This window comes from Mauremys reevesii, linkage group 1 (genome assembly GCF_016161935.1).
Source record: "Mauremys reevesii isolate NIE-2019 linkage group 1, ASM1616193v1, whole genome shotgun sequence".
Classification (NCBI taxonomy): Eukaryota; Metazoa; Chordata; order Testudines; family Geoemydidae; genus Mauremys; species Mauremys reevesii.
This window is the reverse complement of record NC_052623.1, coordinates 238,216,085-238,238,653: the sequence shown is the minus strand read 5'-3', so window position 1 is coordinate 238,238,653 and position 22,569 is coordinate 238,216,085. Positions and strand designations below refer to the sequence as shown.

Sequence of the window (22,569 nt, the reverse complement as noted above, 5' to 3'; positions counted from 1 at the left end):
CTGTCCATCAGTACTAATTTTGTTCCCAAGCACAGTATGCCATGACAACTTTTCATGGAGAAAATTTAAAACCTTAAGATAATAGTAACATAGATGACTGAGCATTTTGTATTTCCAGACTTTAAATTTCTGGGACTACTGACTTTTGCTGCACTGAAGAGACATTTGCTCACTACTCACTAACCTGGTAAAAACACCTGAACCTTCAAAAAACACCTCTGCCTAAAAGAAAAATTTAGTCAACATCTTATAATATGGATAAGAGTGATTGGTGACTTACTTGCACAGTTTTCCAGGAATATTCAGGATATTGCTTCTCAAACAGAGGAATAAATTCATCATAGTGAACCTAAAATAATTTAATGGCATTAGATATTGGGATTTGCTAGATTATTCCCACCAGGAGCTAGGATTTTTTTTTTTTTTTTTTGGGAACAGGAAGGAGTAATGAGCTGCAGAACCTATAAACACACATGGTACAAATTCCAAATAAGGTCCTGGGGAATTTCACTGCCTAGAAAGTGCAGAAATGAGAACTATTTGTTCCAAGCTTTTCTTATTTCTACCAGACAGTCCTTTTTACTATGTGGTGAAAACTCTGCACTAAACCATCAGTTTGGGAGTGGTAAGATGTCCTTTTAATACTTTTTATATGGATTTGATTAGAGATGTAAAATTTGTGCCATAATCTATGACTATTTCCCCTGGATCCCCAATCTGGAAAAACAGTTGCATCAGAACAGGTATAGCCTGTCAAGTTTGTTTGGGTGGATATGCTTCAGGGCATCTAGTGACAGTCACAGATAAAGGATCAGTATCTTGATTGACTGAAGACATTTGCTTTGCATGTATCACTTGCTTACCTGTTTTAAGGTTACACCAGAAGCATAGTTCATGACAGTAAAATGCTTCTCATAGTCATCCAAATCATCAAGTGAAAATGCGCTAACAAATAAAGGAAAGCGACAGCGTTACTTACATAAAATCTTGGAAAAGCAAGACATCACAATTTAACACCGCTAACTCCTTCACTCCTAGAAAAAAAAAGGTTATTACCGATTTGAGAACCGCAGCCAAAAAACATCATAAGCATACAGCTTGAGTGGCTTTATGGATCGCAGAAGCACAACGTAACGAATGTCAAATTTAACCATCCCCACATCTTCCCGATGAAACAATACTGGACTCTCAATATACTTAGACACTACCTAGAACAAAAACAGAGATTGAACACAATTAACCCCTAAGGAATGAAGATGACGACAGAAACAATTATCAGTGGGTTTGGACAGTCCCAAGATATTCTACCAAACACACATTAAGCCAAGTTTCCCTTTTTAAAACGTTTCTCAATATAAGCAACGTAGCCTTTGTTTGTAACTAAACAGCCTGAGTGCACTCTCTCTTATCAGGTCAGTATAGAGAACTAAAGTACTACCCTCCTCATTCCATTGAAATCTTCTATTTAAATTCTGTGCTTACGTTATAAACCTTTTCATAAGATCCAATCCAACCCAACATTTGTCCTTCTTCAGATGACCGGACATCTTCCCATTGTCCAAGGATACTTTTCATCACCAAGAAAATTCAGGCCCTCACTTGCAAGGCAATTATATGGCCATGCAAATGGCAGCATAATTGCTTTTACTCTGAAGTTACCTTTGCTCCAACTCCTCAGTTCCCTCAGCTCCATGAGCTGGTGTTCATTTATCTAGGGGGAGAGGCGGTGTGTGACAGAGCTACCAATGGACAAAGTAAGTATGGAGGGAGGGGAGATAGTGAGCCTTCAGGGTATGGGGTGAGGAACAAGGGCGGCCATCAAGGGATGCCAGCAATGCTACCTGCAGCCTACCCAGGGATGCTATAAAAGTTAAGAATGTCCTGCAGCACATTAGACCAGATTCATAATACCTAGGACCTTGATTATGTTGTTAAAAAACACATTTTCCCTTTGTTTACAAGATGCTTGATAGTGAGTCAAAGCATTTTGTTTTGTATCTTAACTACACACTGCTTAGTTTTGGTTTACTGGTATAGAAACACAGTTCTAAGATGGTTTTTAAAATAATGGCTAGTTTATAGAAAAACTAAACAGATTTTTTAAAGCTGTATTCTATTAAAAACAAACAAAACAGTCTCACTTTATATATTATCAGCTTTCTTCTGACCTAAAGTGGTGCTGTAATTCTTCATGCATTTTTTCTTTGAGGTTGGAATTTCAAAAGGAGGCATACAGTCCAAAAGAGATCTTCTATTAAGTCATGGGACATAAAGCTTATGTGACAGTCTGATGTAAGACCACACACTGTTGGCTTCCTATAAAAAGCCACGTGACGCATCCATCATTGGTGGAAGAAGCATTTTGTGCGTATGAACAGTCATACTTAGAAATGATCAACCTGAGGAAAGCAGCAATAACTTCCTTATATTTACAGCCAACAAAAACTACATGAAAGTGAGATTCATCATCTTCTTAGATTTCTTACTGAGTAGCATAAAAGCAGCAACACATTTAATCATTTATTACTGTCAGGGAAAATTTTATTTCTGTCCTAAAGAAACAGACACGGTCTACTACGAGCAAATAGAAAAATATTCTAACACTGCACTGCACAACGCTAAGAGATTTCAATCTGAATTCATCAAGAGTTCACCCTTTTAATGTGCAAATGCTCACAAACATATACCAGCTATTACAACCTCTTGAACAAAATTACACCAGCCCCCCCACCCTTTTTTTTGATGCTTGTTGTAAGAATAAACATTTAAAAAAAAAAAAACTTGCTTCAAACCAAGTGGGAAGCCCACTTTCCTCTAACCTTCGGGCTGCTTTCCCTGTGCCTGATGATGATGTTAAGATTGTTGGTGATGTGGGTGTCTAGGCTTCTGGCCAAGTTCCATGGTTTGCATATCCAGTGATTGTCTTCTCCCCTACAATAAAAAAAATACAACCCAATCAAGGCCACATCATGTCAGTGCGCACCTCATTTATCTTTACATATTTTACTGGCAAACCTCCACTCTGAACCACATGCTGGTATTGCCCGATGCATTACCAATCCCAGTGTTTTTTGATGCAGCAGGCAAGGGTGCAAGAACCAAGGACACCTGGATCACAGCTGATCTGAGCTAGGATTTTGGGGGCTCTCGCTTTCTTTTTCAGCAAGGGCCTACCATACCTTCCACTGGTAAATCCCTTTTTCCTTCATACATACCATGACTACATCATAAGTACTTGTTTGTAGGTCAAGAGATCATTCTGACCAGGCAATCACGAAGTTTGAGAACATTCTAGGTGGGTGCTTTAAAACTTGTAAATTAGGTTCCCCATGGCCACCTCTGCGCCAGCCAAGTTACATAACATACAGCTATTCTCTTGGGGACTGAACACTGAATGTAGTAACACAAACCCCTTGCCCAAATGCATCTGTCAAGCTCAGGAGAGCATACCTTCTCCTCACTCTCTTTCTACTACCTAGAGATCTGAAGAGGCTGGAAATGGAAATGTGTTTTAACCAAGAAAATTGGGCACAATCCCTACCCTAGTTTAAATTGCTTTTAATTGCCATTGGCACACAGAGAAAGCTATCTGCCCACACAAAAGTTGGGAATCCTAGTACATTTGTAAAATGGAATTTTGCCACCGACTTCAATGGAGTCACGATTTCACCCTATATATTTCAATGTACATCACATTATATATTTTGGAGTTAAAAAACATAAGTAAAGCCCACACTTCAGATAAAATCCACTAGAACATAAGTGAAATGCAGCTAGTACAAATTAATGGCAGCAGAGTAGCTGCTTAATCCAATAACCCAAAATATGCACTTGCTGGTACTTGGAAAAAGTTGGTTAGGAATTTGCAAGACAAGCAGCAGCAATAATATAACTTACCTCCTCTCACGCTGCTGAAAATAGCTGATAAACTGGGGTAATTCTGTGTGAAGGTTAAAAGTACGAGGCAGCCATTTTGGCCCCTCCGTCCCTCCAACTCGTCTAGATATGGATGCTAGGCAATCCTTGACTGTCAGGAGATTCTCACATGGAAACTGATTCAACATCACATGGGGCCTCTCTTCACTTAGTTTCCTACAAGAGATGGAGGTCACTTAAAAAGACCACTCCAATAGAACAGAGCTTTTTCTATGGCAGCCAGATAATTTGTACTTGCAAGGAAATAGCTGTCACCTGTAATCTTTGAAGTGGGAAAAGTTGTAGAGGATGTCTGCTTCTCTCTCATCTTCGGTGAACTCAAAACGTGGGTGTTTCAAGTTGTTGAGGATTTGGGGAAGGTCTGTGTAGACCCTGGGAGAAAGGAAAAAGATACATACATGCTTTGTCAATGTGAGAGCAGTGTCCCCTCTTGAAACCAAAACTAATGGCTATCTCAATAGAAAACATGCAACACAAAATAACTACACTTGTTAATTGACTAACTTCAGAGGCCATTTTTTTTTAGTTATGCAAACATACTTGATGGTAAGTAGAAAGAGCTGAGCACCCTCAGTTCTTATTCAGAGCATCAGGTCTTTATTTTCCAAACTGAAAAATGTAAGCCTGCAGAGAAGTCATATTCCAGTGCATGCCTCATCACAGTCCTGCTAACGAGGAAGTGAATTTGATCTTACAGAGTCAGAAGCAGCACTGCAGCATCAAGTAGGGTTGGACACAGCAAACTCTCAATGAACATGTTCACATTTAGAGCTATTTTTAAAATGTAGCAAAAATCAGTTATGAAGCATAAACAAAAACTAAATGAGATGTTTTGAGTCTGATACTTTTTAAGAGTTTCCAACACAAAATCCCAGTTTAAGATTGATAGTTTAACAAGTGACCTCACTATTTGGCAAGTCCAAACAATTCAGCAGCAATGCAATCTGGAGAGAATTTTAGAGTGGCTTTGTGGCTTGGAAGTGAGACTAACAGTTCAAGATGTAGAGAAAAAACGTTAAAGAGAAGGAGGAGACAAGCAAAAAAATAGTTCAAAATTGCCTTTGCAAACATTTAGACAAAGAGTGTCAACAACAGCTAATCACTTCCTCAAAGAGCCATTGCATTTAATCTCCTCTCCATTTCTACTGACTCGTGATGCCGAGTCAGGCTATATATGACTTTGTTCTATCTTTTCTACTGCTATCTAATTAGAGGACACATCAAGGCACGTGTCTTTGCAACTGGACCCCTTATACATTCCATGATTGTTAAGGGGGAGAAAAATACATCCTTCAGGAGAGAAAAATGTCAGATGTTTATACATTGCGGCCAAGTTTTGTGAACTCGAAGTGTAACACATTATACAATTTATGTTATAAGTATTTGTACAAAATGCTAATATTCAATTTAAAAAGGTGTGAAAGTTTAGTGCAGCTTAACCTGTCCTTTAAATCGGCTTCGGTACCCAATGACTAGAAGTTAGCTAATGTAACGCCAATATTTAAAAAGGGCTCTAGAGGTGATCCCGGCAATTACAGACCGGTAAGTCTAACGTCAGTACCGGGCAAATTAGTCAAAACAATAGTTAAGAATTAAATTGTCAGACACATAGAAAAACAAACTGTTGAGCAATAGTCAATATGCTTTCTGTAAAGGGAAATCGTGTCTTACTAATCTAGTAGAATTCTTTGAAGGGGTCAAACAAACACGTGGACAAGGGGGATCCGGTGGACATAGTGTACTTAGATTTCCAGAAAGCCTTTGACAAGGTCCCTCACCAAAGGCTGTTACATAAATTAAGCTGTCATGGGATAAAAGAGAAGGTCCTTTCATGGATTGAGAACTGGTTAAAAGACAGGGAACAAAGGGTAGGAATTAATGGTAAATTCTCTGAATGGAGAGGGGTAACTAGTGGTGTTCCCCAAGGGTCAGTCCTAGGACCAATCCTATTCAATTTATTCATAAATGATCTGGAGAAAGGGGTAAACAGTGAGGTGGCAAAGTTTGCAGATGATAATAAACTCTTCAAGATAGTTAAGACCAAAGCAGACTTGAAGAACTTCAAAAAGATCTCACAAAACTAAGTGATTGGGCAACAAAATGGCAAATGAAATTTAATGTGGATAAATGTAAAGTAATGCACATTGGAAAAAATAACCCCAACTATACATACAACATGATGGGGGCTAATTTAGCTACAACGAGTCAGGAAAAAGATCTTGGAGTCATTGTGGACAGTTCTCTGAAGATGTCCACGCAGTGTGCAGAGGCGGTCAAAAAAGCAAACAGGATGTTAGGAATCATTAAAAAGGGGATAGAGAATAAGACTGAGAATATATTACTGCCCTTATATAAATCCATGGTACGCCCACATCTCGAATACTGTGTACAGATGTGGTCTCCTCACCTCAAAAAAGATATACAGGCACCAGAAAAGGTTCAGAAAAGGGCAACTAAAATGATTAGGGGTTTGGTGAGGGTCCCATATGAGGAAAGATTAAAGAGGCTAGGACTCTTTAGCTTGGAAAAGAGGAGACTAAGGGGGGATATGATAGAGGTATATAAAATCATGAGTGATGTGGAGAAAGTGGATAAGGAAAAGTTATTTATTATTCCCATAATACAAGAACTAGGGGTCACCAAATGAAATTAATAGGCAGCAGGTTTAAAACAAACAAAAGGAAGTTCTTCACGCAGTGTACAGTCAACTTGTGGAACTCCTTGCCTGAGGAGATTGTGAAGGCTAGGACTATAACAGCGTTTAAAAGAGAACTGGATAAATTCATAGTGGTTAAGTCCATAAATGGCTATTAGCCAGGATGGGTAAGCAATGGTGTCCCTAGCCTCTATTCGTCAGAGGATGGAGACGGATGGCAGGAGAGAGATCACTTGATCATTGCCTGTTAGGTTCACTCCCTCTGGGGCACCTGGCATTGGCCACTGTTGGTAGACAAGATACTGGGCTGGATGGACAGTCTTTAATTACATGACCACACAGTGTTTTTCCCCACATGGCTCATGAGCAAGGTTTGGACCCATGATAAGAACAGGGCCTTCAGCACAGACCTCCCTTACTTGAACCACAGGCGTAAACGGTACCAGTACTAGCTCATTATCCTTTATGTGAATAAGCCCCTAGAGCACAGTATGGAAACATTTTGCCAGTTTGTTACACAATTATTTGTGGAACAGCACTGGAACATTGGGTATCAGTATTCCTCGGTTCCATTGTCAGTTCTTTGAGAAGAGTGTCCTTTAGTGATTAGAGCAATGGATATAAGCAGCATAGCCAGGAACAATTTGGTACATTCATTCTGAAAGGCAGTGTGGTTGAGACTTGGATCTGTCGTATTACATAGCTGTGATCTAGTCACAGCTTTGCCTGAAATAAAGTAATACAGGTTGCACAAGGTTATCTGTACGATAGGTCAAGGACAGTTGCCTGCGTTGGGGTAGGAATATGAGGCCCTCATTCATAATTAGGGCACAGATATATTAACATCAGACACTGGAAGAGGTGGGACTAAGAACTCCTGTATATATATTGGAAGAAAGCCCTGTAGAACACATGTTGGAAGGGGCAAACAAAGATCCCAATGACATTAGTGGAAGTCATTGGCTAGAGTATTTTCTGAGGCCACTAGGGGAAGCTATTTGCTTCCTTTGCCCCTCCTACAGCTTACACTCACCAGATTTAATTTAAATCTACTTATTTTACAAAATGGTGGGTATCACAGCATGTACCCATGGAGACACTACCACAACAGCCTCAGCATGGACACGTGGCTAAACTCTAGCCTAACTGGCAGAAGGAACAGGCCCTAAAGCTGGGTGTATATCAGGTATGTTTTTTCTTCAAAGTAAAATCCCTCCTGCAGCCACAGAAGAGAAGCAACGAATGGAAAAAACTGTTACCTACTTTTTTGTAACTGTTGTTCTTCGAGATGTATTGCTCACGTGCATTCCATTTTAGGTGCGTGTGCGCCCACATGCACAGCTGTTGGAGATTTTTGCCTGAGCAATATCCATAGGGTCGGCTGTGGCGCCCTCTTGAGTGCCGCGCTCATGCATCAATATATCAGGCGCTCACAGCCCTACGTCCTCCCAGTTCCCTCTTGCTGGCAACTCCGATAGAGGAGTAGAAGGGGAAGGTAATGGAATGGACATGAGCAACACATCTCAAAGAACAACACTTAAGGTAGGTAACCATTTTTTCTTCTTCACATGCTTGATCATGTCGATTCCATTCTAGGTGACTCACAAGCAGTATTTTTGGAGGTGGGCTCAGAGATCACGGTCTTGCGGCTTGCAGCACTGCTCTACTGAAGCCATCATCATCCTGGGCCTGCTGGGTAAGTGTGAACATGTGGACACACGACCAGGTGGCTGCTCTACAGATGTCCTGGATTGGTACTTGGGCTAGGAAAGCTGCTGAAAAGGCTTGCACCCTGGTTGAATGAGTGGTTACGATTGTCCAAAGGGGCATCTTTGCCTGATCATAGCAACAGCTAATACAAGAAGAAATTCTTTGAGCAGGCCCTAGATGACCTTCCATCCTGTCAGCCACCGTGACAGCTGCGTATACTTGTGGAATGGCTTGGTCCTTTCAATGTAGAAGACTAGTGCCCTCCTGACGTTTAGAGGATGGAACCTACGCTCCTCCTCCGACTTATGCGGACTTGGAAAAAGACAGATAAGTAAATGTCCTGGCCTGTATGAAACTGAGACTACCTTAAGCGGGAAAGCTGGGTGTGGCCACAGCTGGATCTTGGCTTTGTAAAAGACCGTATAGGGTGGTTTCAAGGTAAGCACCCTAATCTCAGAGACCCTGCAGGCAGATGTTATTGCAACCACGAATGGGACCTTCCAGAAAAGGAGAGAACAGGAAGCCAGAGGCTCTAAGGGGGTCCTGTGAACCGTGACAGCACAAGATTCAGGTCCGACGGAGGAACGGGGTACCTAAAATCTGGGTAGAGGTGCTCGAGGCCCTTGAGGAACCTGGCAGTCAAGTCCTGGGCGAAAACTGACCTACTCTCGAGCAGCAGATAGAAGACTGAGATATCGGCCAAGTAGACCTTAACAGATGAAAGAGACAGGCTGTGGAGCTTGATATACAGAAGGTAGTCCAGGATTAACTGCAGCGAGTCCTGCTTGGGCAGAAGGCCATTATCTGAGATCCAACAAGCGAACTGTTTCCTTTTGGCCAGGTAGGTCACTCTGGTGAAGGACTTTCTGTTGCCCGACAGGACCTGTTGGGCACTGGTTGAGCACTCCTGTTCCCCTGCATTTAACCAGGCAGCAGCCAAGCTGTCAGGTGCAGCGCTGCCAGGTTTGGATGCAGAAAACTTCTGTTGTTTTGGGACAGCAGGTCCAGCCGGAGCAGTAGCTGTAACAGAGCAGCCACCAAGAGGTCCAGCAGTGTGCCGAACCAGAGCTGGCGTGGCCACGTCGGCACTATGAGGATCACCTTTGCCCAGTCGTGCTTGATATTCACGAGGACTCTGTGAATTAGTGGCACCGGAGGGAAGGCATACATCAGAGCCCCTGATCACGGGAGCAGAAAAGCGTCTGACAGGCAGCCTCTGTCAATCCCCTGAATCGAGCAAAAAAATGTGGCATTTCCTGTTCTGCGTGGACGCGAACAGGTCCACCTGGGGAGTCTCTCACCCCTGGAAGATGAGGCTGACCACTTCTGGATGAAGGGACCCCTCGTAGCAAGACGAGAAAGTCCTGCTGAGGTGACCTGCCAAAGTGTTTCTGGCCCCAGGAGGCGTGGGGGGTGGGGGAAGAGGAAGTGCAGCTATGAGATGGACGTCGTGCTATACACAGAAGTCCCACTTGGCAAAGGGCAGATGATCTGGCCCCGCCTTGCTTGTTGATATAGAACATAGCTGCTGTATTGTCTGTCAGGACCTGGACCACCCTGCTTCTGATGAGAGGTGGGAAGGCTTGGCAGGCCAAGAGAACCACTCTGAGCTCCCTGACGTTAATGCGTAAGGAGCGATCGTGACTCAACCAATGACCTTGTGTGCTGAGATCATCCAGGTGGGCTCCCCATCCCAGGCCATCAGAGTAGAGGTCACTGACTGGGATGCAGCCGCAAAGGTAACTCCCTCCAACACCGACGCAGGATTCTGCCACCACGTGAGTGATGACAGAATGAGGTCTGGGACCTTGACTACATGGTCCATGCTGTGTCTGTTGGGGACGTAGATCGACCCTAGCCACACCTGCAGATGGAGCTGCATGTGTCGGCCCATGTAAGTGCAGGCCACCACGTGGCCCAACAATCGCAGGCACACCTGAGCAGTGGTGAGAAGTTTGGCTTGCATGCACGAGATCAAGTCTGCCGTGGCTCGGAACTGGGCCACGGGGAGGAAGGCTCTGGCCTGAGTAGAGTTGATGACTGCTCTGATTAACTCTATGCATTGCACTGGAACTAAGGTTGACTTTCTCTCATTTATTAACAGCCCCAGGTTGCGACAGATGGAGCAAACCACACTGAGATGCCGTCGCACCAGATCCCAGGATTGGCCCTTTATTAGCCAGTCGGTGAGGTAAGGGTAAATTTGAACACCTTGATGCCTCAAGTAAGTGGTCACTGGTGCTATGCACTTTGTGAACACTCTCGGGGCTGACAGAAGACCGAAGAGGCAGCTCCGTGAATTGCAAATGGTGCTGGCCCAACACAAACTGGAGGAAGCGCCTGTGTCCTAGGAAAATGGAAATATGAAAATATGCATCCTTCAAGTTGAGGGCAGCATACCAGTCTCCCGGATCCAAGGAGAGGATGACGGAGGCCTGGGAAACCATGAAAAACTTCAACTTGTTGAGGTGACTCAGGTCCAGAATGGGTCTGAGACACCCTTTTACTTTCAGGATTAGGAAGGAGGAGGAGTAGAACCCTTTCCCTTTCATGTCCCAAAGGACCTCCTCCACTGCCCCCAGGTGCAGGAAGTTATTGACCTCTTGAATGACAAGTTGCTCGTGAGACGGGACCCTGCAGAGGGACAGGGAAGGGGGGTGGGAGGGAGGTTTGGCCACAAACTGCAGAGTGTAACCTGAAGATATTACGTTGGGCACCCAACGATACGAGGTCAACTGTGACCAGGCCGACCGGAAGGGGTGCAGGCAGTTGAGGAAAGAGTAGGAGGGTGGATCCTGGGATGTGACTGGGGTGCTGTCCTCGAATACACCCTCAAAATGCCTGTTTCAGGCTTCCTTGGTTTCTGGGAGGGCCAGACTGATTAGGCAAATGGGAAGACAACGGGTGTCTCTGCTTAAACCCCTTGTCTCTATCCTTTTTCCTGTAGGTGCTCAGCCAGGGAGTCCCCCAGGACCTAGACGGGGGAAGTGGACGAAGCTGAAACGGCTTCATACTCCTTAGCAGGCTAGGAAGGCCCAATGAGTGGAGGGTGGCACAGGAGTCTTTAAAGCTGTAGAGCCTTGCATTCGTGAGCTCAGAGAAGAGCCCCACTCCCTCAAACAAGAGGTCCTGAATGGTGGTTTGCATCGCCTGGGGTACTCCGGAGGACCATAACCAAGAGCTGCACCTCATGACCACCGCAGAGGTGACAACCCTGGCTGCCGAGTCCATAGTGTCCCAGGCCATCTGGAAGGCCCCTCTCGCCACCACTGTGCCTTCCTCCTCTAAAGTGGTGAACTCCTGGACTTGGTCGTGTGGGAAGGTCTCCTTGAATTTGCTAAGGGAGTCCCACAGATTAAAATTGTATCTGCCTAACAAGGCCTGGTGATTAGACACCCGAAATTGCAGGCTGGCCGTTGAATGAATTTTTCTGCCAAACAAGTCCAGTCTCTTGGTGTCTTTGCTTTTCGGCATGCCACTGACTTGCCCCTGCCTGTCCCTTTCATTAACAGTGGACATGACCCATGACTCCGCTGGAGGGTGCACTTACAGATATTCAAATCCCTTTGCAGGGATGTTGTACTTTTCCACCTTCTTAAAAGTAGGCAGAATGGAAGAGGGGGTCTACCACAGCGATCTGGCAATCTTAAGGACCCCTGGGTGGACGGGCAGCACGACCCGGGCTGTGGTGGTGGAGGTTGGACTCCTTTGCCAACTCCTCAATCTCCAAGTTCAATTTGGTAGCCACCCTTTTAAGGAGGGCCTGGTGCTCCTTGAAGTCATCGAGGGAGACTGCCCATTTGGGAGGGGCCCGCCCTTGCTTCTCTCGGAGATGACAAAAATGACTGCACCACAGGGGGAGGGCTGGGTTCCCCTTGTTTGTCCAGGGGTGGCTCCTTAGGTGTTGGAACTTGCTGTGCTGCCCACTGCATCTGCAGTGCCAGATGAACTGCTTGCTCTTTAGCCCCTGGGGCTGCTTCAGGCAACAAGGGTCCTAGGAGAAGCCAGGGTCCCTTGCCACTCTTAGGAGTTGGAGATGGATCACTGGCTGGGCTAGGGGGTCAGACCACAGTGGTACCCCCGTGAAGCTCTGGGGCGGGCACGTGGCCTGACATAGGTCCTTTGCCTGAAGCCCCCTTCCCCTCTGGTGCCGAGGCGGGGGGGGGGGGGAGGGGAAAGGAGGAGCTCCTCTTCTTTTGCCGCTTCTTAGGCACCGGCAAGGGGGAATGGTGCCAGGTGGAATGCTCTACACTGATGCCAAGGTAGGAGCCCGAGTGGGAGGGCTCCCACGCAGGACGAAGCGCAGCCTCCATGAGGATATCCCGTGGATATCAAGTGGATATCCCGCTCCTTCTGGGTTCTAGGCTGAAAGTTTTTACAGATTCTGCACTAATCCTTTCTATGGGACTCCCCCAAGCATTTCACTTAGCTGTCATGGGGGACACTAACAGGCACTGGTCTGTTGCATGACAAGCATCGTTTGAAGCCGGGGGGAACGGGGAATGCCCTACTCTGGGGCGAAGTCCCAACCAGGACCCTTACTACCAAACTAACCTAACACTTAACTTAATGGCTAACTAAGTACCAATCTACTATATACAAAGATGATCACCAATGAGTTGTAAAGAACTGCTAACGCTCTTGCAAAGCAAGACGAGGCGCTCCGACCAACAGTCACGGGCAGCAAGAAAGAACTGAGTGCGCGTTAGGCTGGAAGCACCTACTATTCCAGTCCATGAGCATGGCACTCAAGGGGGTGCAACAGCTGGCCCTATGGATACCGCTACAGCAAAAATCTCCGACGACTGTGCATGTGGATGGTGCACACATCTAGAATGGAAATGACACGAGCTAGCACTCGAAGAAGAAACTACGGCTGTCGATTAACTGCAGTTAACTCACGGGATTAACTCAGTACCAGATATGCTAAAGATTCATATGCCCCTTCATGCTTGAACCACCATTCCAGAGGACATGCATCCATGTTTATGATGGGTTCTGCTCGATAGTGATCCAAAGCAGCATGGACCGACACGTGTTCACTTTCATCATTGAGTCAGATGCCACCAACAGAAGGCTGATTTTCTTTTTTGGTGGGTCAGGTTCTGTAGTTTCCGCATCGGAGCGTTGCTCTTTTAAGACTTCTGAAAGCATGTTCCACACTTCAGATTCTTAACCCCTTAATCTTAATTCTTAATCCCTCTCAGATTTTGAAGACACTTCAGATTCTTAACCTTTAGGTTGAGTGCTGTAGCTATCTTTAGAAATCTCACATAGGTACCTTCTTTGCATTTTGTCAAATCTGCAGTGAAAGTGTTCTTAAAATGAACATCATGTGCTGGGTCATCATCTGAGACTGCTATAACATGAAATATATGGCAGAATGCAGATAAAACAGCAGGAGACATACAATTCTCCCCTAAGGAGTTCAGTCACAAATTTAATTAACACTTTTTTTTAAATGAGCGTCATCAGCATGGAAGCTTGTCCTCTGGAATGGTGGCTGAAGCATGAAGAGGCATACAAATGTTTAGCATATCTGGCACGTAAAAATGTTGCAATGCTGGCTACAACAGTGCCATGCAAATACCTATTTTCACTTTCAGGTGACACTGTAAACAACAAGCAGGCAGCGTTATCTTCTGCAAATGTAAACAAATTTGTTTGTCTGAGCAACTGGCTGAACAAGATGTAGGACTGAGTGGACTTGTAGGCTCTAAAGTTTTACATTGTACTGAGGGTTTTTTTTTGTAATTCTACATTTGTAAGTTCAACTTTCATGATAAAGAGATTGCACTACAGTACCTGTATTAGGTGAATTCAAAAATAATATTTCTTTTGTTTTACAGTGAAATTATTTGTAATAAAAAAATAAATACAAAGTGAGCAGAATACTTTGTATTCTCCGTTGTAACTGAAATCAATGTTTTTGAAAATGTAGAAAACATCCAAAAATATTTAAATAAATGATATTCTATTATCAACAGCACAATTAATCACGCGATTAATTTTTTTAATCACTTGACAGCCCTAATGGAAACCCACCTAATGGAAACTCCTCCATTTGGTGGGTAATACTGGGCCAAAAGACAAGGCATTTGGCCTTCAAAAGGAGGGGGGAGAAGGTGCCTGGCCCTTCCAAGTGACAGTTGATGCCTCTGGTAAGTCATCATTCCGCGTCACTCCTAGACATCATTTTGTCAGGCTGGCTGTTCACCTCTACATTACTTTTTTTTAGCATTTCCAATAAATCTTAATAGACTTCTGCTGCTAGCTGTGCATCAGACATCTGCTCTCCTCAGCACAGGAGCTGAATGTACTTTTTGCTAGTCATTAATTCAATTGACAAGTGGGTCATCTTCTCCCAGCACGGTATCATATTAATAAATCAATTTCTCATGAGCATTAATTCACGTAGGAGGTCTGCATAAGCTCTGTACTGCGCTGCATCACAAGGAAATGCAAGTACTGATCTAAATATGGTTATTCTATACTTCTGGTTTAAAGAGTAAGCTCCCCCTCCACAGGTACAATTTAAAAGGTGGATTTAAAAAAAAATCCTCTAAGCACAAAAACAATATCCGTTCAAAAAACTAAAAATCTCCAGCTATCAAGGAACACTGTCACAGTACTTCTTCACACTGACCTACATTTACAGACACATGGAAGATACAGCTGTAAGGAATACTGCTCACCTCACATTTATTTTAAAATCATTCTTGTCTCTTTCAACGAGCACCAGGGCTCCTGAGCCAGCTGGGTGCTTTCATGAAAAAAAAAAAAAGCCTCTGCTTTGTCAGGGCTCTTAAGATTAAGAAAACACCAGGAAAATTCATACCCCAGCACAATACATTGTGTGTCCAGTTTGGGCTGGGCCAAAGGACATTCATACTACCAAGGAGTTGAAAGTTAGGCATCTACTGGCTACAGACTACACACCAACCTCATCTTTAACCTGTGTAGGGAGGATAGCCTTCCAGTACCTCCTTTCCCAAACATAAGTCAACACGGTTTTCCAGAACCATGCAGAAAGGACTGCAGGTGGAAATCAGGGCCATTGTTGGATACACCACCATATTCACTCTTGCAGCTTTAACTCATCGTTCTGGCAATGGCATAAGCTAAACCATAAGATTCATGAATATATTATCCAACCCAGGAATTACAAGTTGTTCTTAAAATATGGGTTACAATGCATATAGCACCACAAGTCCTGTACTACTGCTTTTCTTGTTAGCTAAGCCACACAAAAGAATGAACCAAAGTACATTCAAGGTGACTTCTCCCTTTTGACGACAATGATTGCAGGAAGCCTACTAGAGTAAGCAAACTCAAATGAGTCTGTGTTTCTATTAGTTGCAGAGGAGACAATTCTGCACAAAGAGTAGGACCTTTTCACTCACATCAAATGTGGAACGGATCATGTTTTTAAGATGCTGAAGCTTCACCCCACTCCCTAGAAGTCTGGGAAAGTGCAAAGAAATTGAAAGGCAAAACATTTAAGATTGAAAAGGAAACTTTTATATGACAATACATAATTGAACTATAAAGCCCTCTGCCACACGATATCATTGAGGACAAGAACGTAACAGGATTAAAAAAAAATAGACATTTGTCTGATAACAAACAGTTTATATTACATCCAGAGACAGACTTCCAGTACCTCCAGTATATTCTCTCTCTCATTCACACCAGAAAGTATTACAGCCTCACAATTAATGGCATAACCAATTATTGTGGCTTGCAAGTGACACTTCCCAACAAGCAGGTTATTCTACAAAGGTCCACTAGGGGGTATCTAGCACCTCCCTCTGAAGCATCTGGAACTGTCCAGGGATTAGAAACAGGATACTGGACTAGACAGACCTCCATGACAGTACTTTCTTCAAATTCGAATTGCATGCAAAGGGAAGTATTAGAATTTTTAAAACCTCTTAGTAAAAATGCACAAAATCTCATTTTAGAGCCTATGATACATGATAGAGTCTCTAACTGCAACTCTGACACATGGAGGGGAAAATAAAAAATCAACAGGACAGTCTTAAAATTCACCATAGAAACAAATTTACTTGCTCCTGACTCAGCACAGGGGGCTGGACTTGATGACCTCTCAAGGTCCTACCAGCCTTATATTTCGATGATTCTAAGTTACATCTGACTGATTTAGAAGCTTTATAATTATACTTCAAAACCAATAAGGAAAGTAAGCAACAGCATACATTTGGGTTTTCTGAATGATTTCCTCCCTACCACCTCCAAAACATATCGAAGCCTGAATATTCACAACACAAATTGGGGTAGGGAATAAGATTGATTGCATTTTTTATATATATCTAATGTTGTTGTGAAAACAATGTTGAACCAAAACACTGACACTGAGCAAATTAAACTGTCTCCATGAAGGTCTATGATGCCAAGAACTGGTCTGGGGTTGAGAGTGAATTGCTACAGCTGAAATCTGAAGTGACTGATCAAGACAAAAAAGATTTCTTCTTATGTCAGCTCTTTAAGCACTTTTGGAAGCTTTAAGGATGATGGATAGCACTGATGAGAAATGATGGAAAAAGATCTTAAGACAAAGAGAAAAAGAACAGATCTAACACAAATTGAAGAGTGTTTCACGTGCCAAAAATTTACGCAACAGCATTGTCTCTGAAATTTGTAACGGGCTTGAAAAGGAAGTAAAAGGCAACATTAACCACCAATGAATAAAATTCTCCCTGTAGAAATAGCTCAAGCTACATAAAACAGTAATCACTAACCTCCCCTTTAGAAATATTTGTTCTTGGTTTCCTTTATTCTACAGTTTTAGAATTTGCTCTATACATTTGTCCCCTCCCCATGCTCTGCGTTCTACCTCTACTTTGAGGCAAGATGACTATGATACACCTTTTAGAAATTCAGACTGGAAACAGATTTCAGGATGTGAACTTTACCCGTCCCTGTACAAAAGGGGCACAGAACATAAAACTCCAAATCTGGGCTGTGCACGTCCCTCTGCTTTTGCATGCCCGCCTGATTTTCCTCCCAGCAACAAACATCAGGGTGTACATGGATACAGCGCTGCCACTACCTGCGGGCTCACCAGCCCCGAGATAAACCCATTCCACAGCATCTGAAAGCCACTGAGGTCGGGGGAAATGTCAATGGCTCAACAAGGTATGGATTCTGATTCCTTCTTGGGCTCCCTTAACCCCCTACAACATGAAGCAGAGCGCCCACATAGCAGTTTGCACAGCAGAGAAAGTTCTCTCACATACACACCACGTAGCTGTCTGTCACGCCAACAGGCACATCCCACCCATGAAAGAAGCCGCATCCTACAATAGATTGTTATAAGTTATTTGAGATATTATCTAATGTCAAGAAGAGACCACACCACGGACTGTGTGGGGGAAGATACGAGTACTGATGATGTTCCTTAAGAATGAGAAAACAGGGAGTATCAAGAATGCTGCAAGGCTTTGGATTCCTGCTGTGAATGGCATTTAACTGACATATTTACCTTGGGGAAAGAGAGGTGGTGGATGGAAGTTCTAATAGGGAAAAAGGCAGCTGGTATACTCAGCAATGTTACTGTTGTCCCTATCCTAACTATACTTCATATTCTGCCCCTCTAATTTTCAGTGATTGCATGCAGCAGCAATCCCACTGAGAAAAACTCTTGCTTACCTCTGCAGGTTTTCCAACATGATAGTTCAACTGTTTCTGGACAACTGAAACAACTGGGTGAAGCCCAACTTGAAAAAGAGACTTTCTATAATCATCTCTCCTCAGGAAAAGAAAGGTAACCTATGGATCCATATAGCAAAACCCGCAAAATAAGGTTCTGGGCTTCTAATTGAAAATAAGAAAACTGCCATCTTTGTACTTTAGGTTTCTGTATCCCACTATACTGTCCATAATTAATTAATTAAGAGATATGCTTCTATAACTTAACTGAAACAATCCTTTCATTCTATTGAGGATGGGTGGCTGGCCTCAAATACTGAAATCATATAAGAAGTTTAATGGCAAATCTCTTGCAGTAGCACACGTCATACTGGAGTGGGGGTTATGGCTAAGAGCTATTCCCTCTAGCATCCAATGCTACCATACCTTTTGATCCTGGTTTAAAATCCTGGTTTAAAATCCTATTGAACTACCTTTCACAACCAGGCCCTTCCTCCAGCCCGCCTCTGAAGGATTAGGGCCATTCTGCTGCTGTTGTACAGAAAGGCATACCGTATATACTCGTTCATTAGCCCGTTCGTTTATAAGCCGACCCCCCCAAGATGGTTAGGTAAAAATAGCAAAAACTGTATGACCCTTTCATAAGTTGACCCTACATTTCAGGGGTTGGCAAACTTTGGCTCCTGGCCCATTAGGGTAAGCCGCTAGCAGGCCTGGACGTTTTGTTTACCTGGAGCGTTCACAGGCACGGAGCCCCTCAGCTCCCAGTGTCTGCCGTTTGCTGTTCCCAGCCACTTCCCATAGCTCCCATTGGCTGGGAACGGCAAACCGCAGACACTGGGAGCTGAGGGGCTCCGTGCCTGTGAACGCTCCAAGTAAACAAAATGACGATGTATTAGATATTTAATTCAATGATTCCACAGAGTTTAAAATCATCAAATTTTGGTGTAGACCATTTATAAGCTGACCCCCGCTCTTTGGTGCATCACTTTTTTACCAAAAATATTTGGCTTATGAACGAGTATATACAGTATATCCCAAAGATAGTTGGAAGGGGTGGGGGGGAGAGAATTACCTGTGTCCTCCCCTTGCCTCCCCATATATATACTGACCAGGTTTAACGTGACCCTTTGGTAGCAGTGGCAACTGAAGAGATCAGAAATGGAATGTGCATGGTCTAATCCAATGAGGCGGCATGGGGAAACTTGTATCACTGCTGCTGTACTTGCTCTGTGGATAGACTGAAGACTTAAAATTTTCCCCATGGACATTAAATTCACTAGTTAAAATAAATAAAATGTAGAGATTCCCAGCACCAAGATGTTGTGCTAAATTCCTTTCATCCTGACAGTGGCATCTCTTCAAGAATCTAAAACGCAGAGTAAAAGTTATAAAGGTGGCAATATCCATTGCTCCTAGACAGATTCCAACCAAAGAACTAGTAACTCCTGCAGTCAGAATTCCAAGCATGGATCAATATAATACCACCTGTGCAGGGGTGCTGGAACAATTTGTATAGTGGGGATGCTGAGAGCCACAGAACCAAACTGAAAACCCTGTACATGATAGGAACCATTTGAAGCCAGGGGGTGCAGTGGCAGCACCTGTGCCAACCTTCTGAAGGATAAGCCTCCTATTCAGGTTGTACATTTCAACTGTCAGGAAGCATTTTAAAGGCATTTTGTTTGTAGATACATACTTGAAAATTTTATTCTTGTCATAATCTGGTGGATTTATAGCCACAGGTAGTTTCTCCTTGTTTTTGTCTAAAATAGCCTAAAAAAACAAAACAAAGAAAAAACAAACAAGTTTATGTTAAGTAGTGCAAGCAAACTTCCAGCAAACCTCACAATCTTAAAGTGTTAAAGGACCGTGTACAGTAATTTGGGCCAAAATTGAGTTGATGTTTTTACAAAAGTGCATGAAAACAGAGAAGCTGTGAAAAAGAAATTAATGCAAGAGATAAAAAAGTTCAACAGGACGTAAAACAACAATGCTTGGGTGTTTTATTAGTGTTGGTATATGAAAGATTCCCTGAAGCACAAACACTTCAGAGTTCATCCTCTCTCTCTTCTCCACTCCTATATTTTAAAAAAAATAAAAAATATCAGGTTAGATAGAAGTGCCCTTGCACACTTGGCCAATCACGTTGTCTTTTAGCAAAAGATAAACTCCCTTAGGACCCTACTTTGAGAAATCTACATTAAAAAAAAAAAAATCAAAGACAGCCAAGGTATAGCTTAACTGAATAAATGATGGTTTAATGTACTGTAAACTGGGGAGGCAGTCAGAATATCAAAAGGTGGTGTTGACCTAACTCTGCTCCTATTAAAATAATGGGAATTTTATCATTGACTTCAAAGGCATTAGTGGTAGGCTAACACTGAGTGCTTTAGAAAACCCCATCCATGATGTCATTGGCATATTTGATTGTAAAAGGAAAATTGTCACACTCCATTCATTGCAACAGTCTGCATCAAAAGGAACTGTGTGGGATATCTGGGATGAGAAGCAAAGGGTCTCTCATGGAACTGGAGCATCTGCACCTATGGATTAGTTCCTTTGGATACGGTTACAGCAGCTCCTGAGAATGGAGATTCCATTGTGACATACACTTGCGCTGTCCCCACATAGGACACTGCTGGGACAGGCAATCCAGTTCAGATACAGGATTCCAATCCTTAAAATTATTGTTGCTGGAGATTCAATTACTTATAATTAAAAGGTGCAAACAAAAAGCCTAAAAAAGAACCCTAGCCATCTCCAAAAGAGATTGGATTGCAGGAATATAAATTACTTCTTGTTTTCACTACCTAGTGAGAAAAAAGTCTGCACTTGAAATTGTAATCTTCTGCTCTTAAAATATCCAAAATACTATTGCAGAAATCAAATTACTCAGTGTTAATAAGATCCCAGTTTAAGTTATAGCTTTTTTGTTTACTGTGTTGTACTGTTAGTAACAGTGAGATTAGTGATCCAGCAGCCACATGCTTCTGTGTTCGAAGCATCATGTTTGTGACTCTACTACACAAAATATTAAAGCCTTTCAGATCAATGTAAGAGGAAATCGGCCTTCTGATTCAAGGCAGGACAGATTACTATTTTAAGTTTATGCAGCAGAATTTGAAGGAAACATCAGTAAATTAAGATACCATAAAAGTTTAATAAACTGTAAATGGTTAGTTACATATTATAAATAAAATATTTTCAAGTTGTAAAAATATTTTTTATGTAAAATATGAATTGCAAATGTGCTCAGGGAGATTTTCAGATATTTTGCACTCATCTCTAATATGCTTGGCTGCATAAAATAGATGGTGTCCTATCTTGGTGTACAGGATGGCACCAAGCACCCAGAGCTACTTTGCACTGGTATTTCATCAGTCTGAGGAAGTTCAGCAGCTAACTGATTGGTATGGAAATGCAACATGCACTCAGGTGGCTGGTGCTTCTGCCAACTGTTCCCATGACAACTCTTATGGGTATCAGAATGAGACAGAAAAGAGAATAACTGGGATCTGAAGATCATCTCCCTTGTAAAGATGTACTGCATTATCATAGATAAAATGACAACCAGCTGCGAGAAACACTACTTTTCTAACTTAACCTGATAATTATAAAACAGAATTAAACCACATACAGAAATGCCTTATCCTGAGCTCAAGGCACTTTTGCTCAAAAAAGCAAACATATGATCAAAATTAAAAGTGAAATGTTGCTCCTAGTCTCTAAACCAAGAAAATACAGCCCTCCAAAAACAAATACTATCTCTTCAAAAAAGTCTGACATATGTAATAAGAGACTGATTATTTTTGGTATTTTCATTTGTTTGGGTGGAAACAAGCTAACCTGGTTTCTGACTGGCTGCAGTCACTAAAGTAACTGGGGTTAAACAGCTATCCCACCCCTCACCATGTGGCCCCAAAGTAGCTGACCACTGTGGTGCAGGAGGGGTGCCTTCAAAGGCCCGGCCTGAATTTTGAAAGTTCTGAGCACCCAGCATGGATTAAAAAAAAGGAAGATTAAATCAAAAACCTATTTCTATTTATTTTTTAATTAAAATTGTATTTTTAAAAGCTATTTAAAATTAGACTTGTAAAATTGACAAGTTAAAGCCTAAATTTATTATATCTATTAACATCATTTAATTAAATTAAAAAAATAATATTAAGCAGTCTGTTTGCTGCCAAGTTTTAAAGAAAATCAATATAGTGAACTGGTGGAAGTCACAGGCTAAGCACCTGGTACCAGAGTCTGATGAAGTGCTAAATCAGTTCTTGACAGCAGTAGCCTCTTCTGAAGGTACACAGAGAATATTTTCTTAATTTCAGTTTTTTCTACTAATTCAGTTCACTGGATTAGCTCATTCAAAATTAAGATGCCAACTGGGAGTTGAAAAAGCAGGAAAATTTGTTTTCTTCTTCCCAACTATGAATAAAAGCTAGGTGTAAGCAGATGAAATCTACTAGTTCTAAAATGTTGACAGACATGGTGACCAGAAACAATCAGTTCAGTTCACTAGCTACCAATATTACTTCCTTTGTTTAATAAATTAGTTTTAAATGCAAAACATATTTTGATAAACTTTTTTTTTC

At 42.5% G+C, this 22,569-nt stretch overlaps 1 protein-coding gene across 1 annotated transcript in view; it reads right to left on the bottom strand.

The window, feature by feature from the left end:
• TTLL12 (tubulin tyrosine ligase like 12) overlaps window positions 1-22,569 on the bottom strand; it is a 66,632-nt gene that overhangs the window by 11,384 nt on the left and 32,679 nt on the right. The window contains exons 6-12 of the mRNA XM_039542110.1: window positions 19,674-19,750; window positions 4,192-4,308; window positions 3,898-4,092; window positions 2,820-2,931; window positions 1,057-1,208; window positions 864-945; window positions 281-349 (exon numbers count right to left, since the gene is read on the bottom strand). Coding sequence (XP_039398044.1) covers window positions 281-349; window positions 864-945; window positions 1,057-1,208; window positions 2,820-2,931; window positions 3,898-4,092; window positions 4,192-4,308; window positions 19,674-19,750 — 804 coding nt within the window. The remainder of the gene's footprint in view (window positions 1-280; window positions 350-863; window positions 946-1,056; window positions 1,209-2,819; window positions 2,932-3,897; window positions 4,093-4,191; window positions 4,309-19,673; window positions 19,751-22,569) is intronic.